At 28.9% G+C, this 8,614-nt stretch overlaps 1 protein-coding gene across 2 annotated transcripts; it reads left to right on the top strand.

The window, feature by feature from the left end:
- On the top strand, positions 1–7,721 carry LOC112590890 (dnaJ homolog dnj-5-like). 2 transcript variants are annotated; one of them, XM_025334486.1, is made up of 10 exons: positions 1–385; positions 1,811–3,014; positions 3,075–3,209; positions 3,274–3,477; positions 3,546–3,666; positions 4,857–5,078; positions 5,153–5,306; positions 5,398–5,513; positions 6,757–7,125; positions 7,201–7,336. In XM_025334486.1, the coding sequence occupies exons 2-10, from the start codon at positions 1,814–1,816 to the stop codon at positions 7,334–7,336; spliced, it is 2,658 nt and encodes an 885-aa protein (XP_025190271.1). In that variant the 5' UTR covers positions 1–385; positions 1,811–1,813. The 2 variants fall into 2 exon arrangements, with proteins under 2 accessions (XP_025190271.1, XP_025190276.1); XM_025334491.1 differs by lacking the exon at positions 1–385 and having other exon boundaries at positions 1,814–3,014; positions 7,201–7,721.
- The last annotated feature ends 893 nt before the right edge of the window (positions 7,722–8,614 follow it).

Below are 8,614 nucleotides of genomic sequence, written 5' to 3'. Positions count from 1 at the left end.
GGGGATCTCATCGATGACTCGCCGTGCACATGACCCGTGCAAAATCGCAAACATGGCCGACACCATTGTTTTGATTTTACCACACTAATTGCGTGTGTGTACGCGCACGGTCGTGCGTGTGTGGGTCTGTACTCTTTAAGTTTGTAACTCGTTTTTTTTTATTCACACGAATTATTTTTTACCACCGAGTTTCACTCGGCCCCGATGATGCTCCAGCTGGTTGATCGCTGTGTACCTTCCGTTTCCCGTCGATTTCTATAACGACGACGCTTAGTACACGCTTTTCCGTTTGTGCGCGTTTCATCTTCGCCAAAAATGTAAATACGCGACGGACAACCGGCCAGCTGCAACGTAATACACACCGCCGCAATCGAAAACAATCTTTGTGAGTAGTACCTATAGTTAGTCCGCCTGATGACCGTCGTGTACGCTCTTTTTTTTGCTTCTTATCAATAACGGAAGTGTAAAGGATAATGTTATGAAAAAATCGACAGTGGTCAGTTCGACCGTACATTATTCGCGAATCCCATTCGTCATCGTCAATTTGATTACTTTTGAATTTTCAATTATTTTTCATCTTATGCACCTTTGCCACTGACTTTGCTGTGATAGGTTTCCGCTTGGTGTCTCTTGTGTAATACCGGCCTGTATACTTACCCACAGCAATATCTAAATGCTCAAGAGTGCATGATTTGAATTCAACTAAATTTTTTGTAGATTCTATAGTGCCATATTTCTCTTGTAGTTACATACTTTTTATTCTATACTTTAAAATATACATCAAGATTACATTTCATTTGAGATATGTTAGATTAAAACAGTAGTCAGTGCTAATCTTTGAACTGTTATAATTTTTCGACATACCTAAAGTAGACATTTTTACCTCTATATTTACCATAGGTATACTGTTTTTAATAAATTACATAACTAACATCAATCTAGTTATATCTTCTAAAATCGTGTGCATCATTGTATTGTAATAGTTCTTCATAGAATGAATTTAATTTTACATTGAAATAATTTCTAGTCTGTACTTATCATTGGTATAAAAAAAAAACTAAAACATATTTGAAAAGTAGATATGTATCCAATTGTTAATGTATATTATTAGGTATCATAATTTTTCTTATACTTAAATTGTTTTCTAACACAAAAATATCCTCGAGTATTATTGTAAAATAGACAGGAGTATAGGACATAGATATCGTACAGTAGTTAATTATTATTTTTCTTTGAAAAATAACCTAATAATAATTGTAAAAGGATAATATTTATATATCAATTATTTACTTAAATTAAATTATTTGTTTACTTTTATTTCTTGTTGTATTTAATAAAAATAAAAATAATATTTCACACTTTCGTTTTTATATCTACAATAAAATATATGTTAATGATATTAATGCAATGACATCTGTACTATTTTTGACTTGGCTCATACTCTTATACAAATTCTTATACCATAGTAATCTATTCATTTGTTGATTTTAAATTTTTCATCTTCAGTTATTATATTCTAACATAATTAAAAAGTAGTAGGTATGAATGTTAAAAGATTGACGTCAGCTACCTATATTTTTTTAGATATACCTGTCAATCATATTTCATGTTTACCTAATAGATATACATTTTTTATTATCATTAAGTACCATAGGTACTGACTTTTATTGATTTTATTTTTGTTTAGTTATAGGCATATTAATCCATTTTCAATAATTATAGTTGTAATAACTAATTAATGCCTATGATATAACAATAATTTAATTATAAGTTATACTTATCATTACTATATTTTTTTTTACGAATTTAGAATATGGATAACCAGGGCCATCATCAATCTTCAGTGAAAAAACGTTCCATTGACGATATCATAAATAACATAACATCGGATCTTCAAAGTTATGAAGGTCGTTATATGGTGTTGGGTAATCCGAGACAATCGACTGATATGATGTGGCAGCAAGTGAATAACTATGCAAATCCTCCTCAGCCACAACATAATATTTATAATCAAGAACCGATGAATTTAACAAACAACAACCCGTACATATTAAATACTAATCAGTTTACTCCATATATGCAACCTCAGAATTCAATACCAGGATATGTTAACTATGATCATCCAGTATATCCGCAACAGCATCATCCTCATCATCATCAGCATCATCAACAGCAGCAGCAGCAGCAACAACAACAACATCAACATCAACAGCAACAACAACATCAACAGCAACAGCAACAACAACAACAACAACAACAACAACAGCAACCACAAATGAACTATACATACTACCAACAGTCACAATATACTTCTCATCCTATGTCATATCAAGCCCCTACATATGGTCTTTTTGATGCACCATGTAATGATGCTCTTATTGAAAACCTCGTTCAAAGTTGGAGCCAAACTCAAAGCAATGGTGGGGTATTTAGCCCTTTTGGAGATCAGGCATTTCAAACATCAAGAGAAATGATTCCTGAACGAGATATTAATGTTATTAACCATAACACAATATCTAACCACAAAAATATTACCACACCAGTTAGGAAGGTTAGAATGGTAGCAGAAGTGCGTCCAATGCGACCGAGCTATTCTGATGTTTTAGCAAAATCTCCTGCTATAGGACCAGTAAAAAAAACTGCAGCTAGTACACAGGTAGAAACATCTTTAGATGTTAAAACTCCATCTAAAGTAAAAACAACTGTCAAGAAAAAGAAGAATTCTGCTAAAGTGAATCAAGGGGAATCTGGATTAAGAAGACAAAATTCATCTGCGAGTAGTGAAGAGCGCAACACTCCTACAGTAGAATTTAAAGAAGATAAAAAGTCTGAAATAACAATCAATGGAAATGAAAAAGTGTGGACATCTTCAGAAGACTTGAACGGATCAGAATATTTTGAAGCTGATGAGAATGCTTATAGTAATATTTTGGTGCCAAAGTCTAAAGAAAATAATAAAAAAGATAAAACAAAAGTTAAGCCTAAGGCAACTGTTCCATTGTCAAAAAGTTTAGGTAAATTAAAATATATTACATAACTCGTATCACATCTTATAAAATTGTTCTTTTTTACAGGTCATACTGTAAAGCCTCAGAAAGACGATGTTGAAAAACTTAAGTTCAAGAAAACTGTTCAATCAAATTGTTCAATTGGTGTTATTAAAAAAGACAAGTTAAATAATGACTCAAAGAAGCATAATGAATCAAATAGTATGTTAATATTATTTAAGTTTGTTTTCAATTGTAAAATTGTATTTAAAACATTTCCCTATAGATGTTAATACAACTACAAAATTTGATGAAATTGAAAAACCTTCTACCAAAATGTCTTCAAATGTATCCCAATTACAACAGACTGCAACAACTAGTAAAAATCAGGGTTCTCGTAGTACTGCCACATTTACAGCACTACCATTCAAAGCAAGATATCAACGTGTAACCAAGAAGCGACCACGTAGCTCTGCCATCAACACAATGAGTATGTTAAATTGTATACAACAATATTTATCTATATTTTCATTAAATTAACCATGTCAATATTTTCAGTAACAAAACATTTAAACTTTTTAAAAGCTCAGTTTGTTCAATATGCTCCATTAATGGTCTTCTGGTTTGTGCATCTATTATGGGACGTTATCACTATGAGCTTACATTTACTTTTACATTTGTGAGTTAACTACTATTGAGCTTTAAAATAAGATTCTAAGTCACTTTGTACAGTCTTCTATGAAAGATACAGGACTTAAATATTTTGTTCAGTATAGTAAGTAAAAAAACAAAATATTGAACCAAGTCATTAAATTAAATAAAAAATAGTGATTTCAAATAATTTGTTCATTCATAAACAACGTTACCATGTTTATTTTACTAAAAATGAGCCATCACTTTTATATTATTTTCACGGAAAATATATTACCACTCATATCAATTACCAGTCTTTTTAGTTTTTTGTTACTGGAACTGGAATACCACATAATGGTCAGCAATCAACACTTATGTCATATATTTATAAAGAAAAAACTAACTCAATGTTACAAATTGGAATGAACAAAAAAAATTATCAGCCAATGATAAATGTTAATGAAAATCGTAGTGAGTGAATGGGAATATAATCAACATTTATGTCAACAAGACTGGAAAATAATTTTATAAAGATTCTATCAGTCATTCAAGTAATAAACTTGAATATTTTATTATTATCAAAACAATATTATTTCTCTACTAAAAATATATAATTATAGACAATATGTACAACATCAGTTATTGAAATTTAATTTTGGGATAATTGACTGTCACTAAATAAATTATTAGGACATAAGGGGATGCTTATATTAAAAAAAAAAAAAAGATGTTTAGTCACCCTATTTCATAAATAGAATAAAAATTAAAAATATGAAGTAAAATAGTTCTTATATCGACTGATCATTAATTTTTGCAAACTAGCTTATATTATTATACATTTGTGTTTAATTGCAACTATAAATAGTAATTTTCAAAAATATGATTACTTAAACATTTTCATAAAAAAATAATGTAGGACTAAGTTTCTTGTAACTTAATTTACAATTATGTTTGTTGATTTTAATGAAAATAAAATGTATGGATTTAGATTTTAAAATTTTATTTTAGTTTTCCTTCAAAATATCTAATAATTTATGTTGATTAATTTTTTATTTTATTTTTTATGATTAGCAATCAATATTTTATCTTGACCATACAAATTTTTTTGGAAACCAGATTTTTTTACTTGCTGAACAAACTAATTGTCTGCTTTCAGAATTTAGTAGACTGTTTATAAGTGACTACTGAAAAATATATTTGTTATGTTTGATAAATAATATTGTATATTTTTATTAGGTCTGCATCAGGTATTTCTCAACTGGCTGATTTTACTAAGAATTGTTGGAAGCATTTTTGGATTGGATTAAGTTCGCCGTTTACAGGTGCATCACACTGGGCTCGAGTCAAGTGGAAAGATCAGAATTCAGGTAATACTCTGCAAACAAATATTCCACTGCCTACTACTGGTGAAGAAGCACTTAAAAGGCTACTCGCTTGCAAAGGAAAAGATCCATATAGGTAATTTTCAATATATTTATTATATGACTTATATTAAAAGAATAATCTACTTTTAAAATAATATGTACTTTTAGTATTTTGGGTGTGACTGTTGATTCATCAGAAGATGATATCAAGAAGTATTACAAGAGACAAGCTGTTCTTGTTCATCCAGACAAAAACAATCAGTCGGGTGCTGAAGAAGCTTTTAAAATTTTAATTCATGCTTTCAACATGATAGGTGATCCAGTGAGTTTTTTATTTTATGACTACTAAAAACAAAAAAAAATATTTTATATTTAGTGCTACCATTAATTCTATTTATTTTTTATAATTATAGGAGAAACGTAAACTCTATGATAGTGGTATTGAGCACATTAAAGAAAACTATGATGAACTAAACAAATTGTTGAAAAATCTTCACGAAAAAATGGCACAAGTTGCAAATACAATCAGGTATTTTTAATAATAACAGTAATTGAAAATAAATTTTAGGTATTCTTTGGTTTTAACAAAATGAGATTTATCATTCTTAAATTGTATCATAGTGTGAAATTCAATTCCACTGATTTCATTAATTTATAAATTTATAACATTTATCAAGTTTTTTTGATTATTTTGGTTTTAATTTATGCAAATTATAAATTTAACATTACTGTTAGTATTTATCTGACAAAAAATGCATATCGAAAATGAGATAAGTGTTGCGATATTTTTTTTTTTTTTTAATAGTGACAAATATTTTTGTATAATGCCTATTATAAAATATCATTCCTTCCTCTACTAATCACCAGTTAACAGTTTTAATTTTTTATATTTTGACATGTATATGTCTTATGGCTGGAGGTCATTTTGTTTGTACAACACCAAAAATGTTACTATGGCGTCATGAGTGTTTTAAGTAATGTGTGTGCGTCAACCGGTTACCAGAAATTAGCGATTATATGAACATTATCGGAATCACGGTGGCATTTGATCTAGTAATAACATGAGGTATAGCCCGTTGTATATTGACGACAAAAATAATTTTTTTGATTCTTATGTCAAATGTATTCAGTAGAAACAAAGTATATACGTGTACTGATGTATCTGCATGTAGTGTAGATACTCTTTGTTTTTATTATTGAAATTGGAATACCACACATAAGGGTTGACACTACAAAATGTGTTTATGAGGTAAAAAAAAACTTACTCAATGTTTTAAATTTGAATGTCTGAATGATAAAATATGCAATTAATGATAACAAAAGTATTATGTAGGAACAAGAAAACAATGTATTTGTCAGTGATTGTCATCATGAATATTTCATCAGTTGTCATAAACTATTATTGAACTATCCCTTTAAGCTTATTTAGTAAAAACAAAGTGTTTAAATAAATGATTGAAGATTCATTTTTGGTCAATTAGCTGTTCCAAAATTCTATCAATACAGCAAAACATATTGCATTTCTAAAAAAAATTCATAAAACTTTTAAGCCAAGTTTCCATGTTGTATAATGTTTCAAAAAAATATTTTTATGTTTAGGTAATAATATATGTATAACACGCTTAATGAAAACTTAGTTTTAAAGTCTCATATTCTGAAATAAAATGTTATTATACTGAGTTTTATTAAATCATAAACTTTTTATGTATTTTTAGTTTATACAATTTTGGTTGTTATAGCATGCTTATATTAGTGTTTTATTTTTATTTTAGGTGTACTAGCTGTGGTAAACGGCACAAAAGGAAACTGGTGTTATGTCGACCAATGTACGCTGCACGCTTCTGTGCATTGTGCAATGTGCATCATTCTGCTCGTGACGGTGACATTTGGTCAGAAAGTAGTTTGTTTGGTTTACGCTGGAAGTACTTTGGATGTATGGATGGCGGAGTATATGATATTACTGAATGGGCCACTTGTCAACATGGTAGTCTGAAGCATATGCGAGCAGATACACATTCTGTGCAGTACAGAATAATATTTGGTGGCAAACAACAAACTCCTGAGCCGACAGTTTCCCCATCACCACCCCCACAGCAACCCAGAACTCAAGCACCTCCACCACCTTCGACTCCCTTATTTGAGTATGTATCATAGATTAACTCGATGTACTACAGTAGAATTGATGACTGATACATAACTTTTTTTTCTGCTTGTAGTTTTCATCAACCACATCTAGATGAATTCTTGAGTTCATTTTATCAACATCCGGTGCCGGGTTCTGCGACTAATGGTGAATTTGGAACCGCAACAGACATTCCTCGGCAACGCACCAAAAACAAAAGAAAAAAATAGAAAATGATCTTCCTTGAATATGCACTGTTAGATGTATTATGTTTTTCATTTTCGAAAAAATCAACTTCAAAATAAGTATCTTATTTAGACTAATAATTAATAACTCATACAGATTGCAATATTTTGTTTTAATTTGCGTTTTAAACAACTTATCACTTGTACTTGTATTTATGAGTACATTGGCGATTTACACTGTTTTTCATTCTCATTATCATTGTCATTGTCATCGCCATCAAATTTGTGTATGAACAAACACGCCCCTCAAATCAAGTGATACATTTTTTTAATACCTATGATTAGTGTTTTATTAATTTACTCCATAACATTAACAACTGTTCATCATGTACTGCTACACAGCTTAATTTCAAATTAACCTTAATATTTACACTCTGTGTTTTTATTTGTTGTCTTCATTCAAAACTTTTTAAACTGATCCAAACCTTAAGTTTAAAAAAAAAAAAAAAAATTAATTCTAAGAGAATTCTCCTTTTTACAATATTGTTTTTAAGTTTCAAACCTTTCCCACTTATAATTATGTTTTAGACTTTTAGTGTTTAACCCACTGAATTTATTGTGTCAGTACATTATTATTTATGTATACATCAAACGCAGTAATGTCAATTTTGTGAACTTATTAACGTAATAACAATAAATACAATTTCTATCTAAAAAAATAATTCAATATTAAAACATTTATTTTGTTTCAAATCCTCGTCATTGCCCAGTATTGTAAAGAATACTTTGAATATGTATTTAAAATATTATTCTAATAAATTTTTCAAAAGTATTTAAAATATTATTTTGATGTTCATACTATTTATTGTTATACATTCCTATGACTGCAATTTGTAGTTGGTATTACTCTGACAAAGTTTCTCGACTGAAAAATGGTTGTTCTCTAGTAACAATACTGTTTCCATGAATCAACATTTTTTTTTTATTTTAAAGAGTATTGTTTCAATGTCTTTGATTATTGAACTTTCATAAATTGATATGTTAAAATTATTAATGACCAAAATTAATGCTCTAAGAAATATTAAAATTGTTGCAGATTTACAGAATAAAAATGATAACATTTATGGATTCTTATGCATTAAAAAATGTGTACCGAATTCAATAAAATTAATTAAAATTAATCTACAACCATTGTACTTATTCTGAAGTAAGTTGTACTGTACATATATCAATATCACTATAATAGTATTGCAACCATGAACCAGTTACCAGCGTAAAAATATTTTTCTAGTTAAAAAATGTTATTTTTAGTTTTCAACATGT

This window comes from Melanaphis sacchari, unplaced genomic scaffold (assembly GCF_002803265.2).
Source record: "Melanaphis sacchari strain LSU unplaced genomic scaffold, SCAv2.0 Contig0_pilon_pilon, whole genome shotgun sequence".
NCBI classification, from domain to species: domain Eukaryota; kingdom Metazoa; phylum Arthropoda; class Insecta; order Hemiptera; family Aphididae; genus Melanaphis; species Melanaphis sacchari.
The sequence above is the reverse complement of the archived record's forward strand: the minus strand, read 5'-3'. Positions and strand labels throughout refer to the sequence as shown.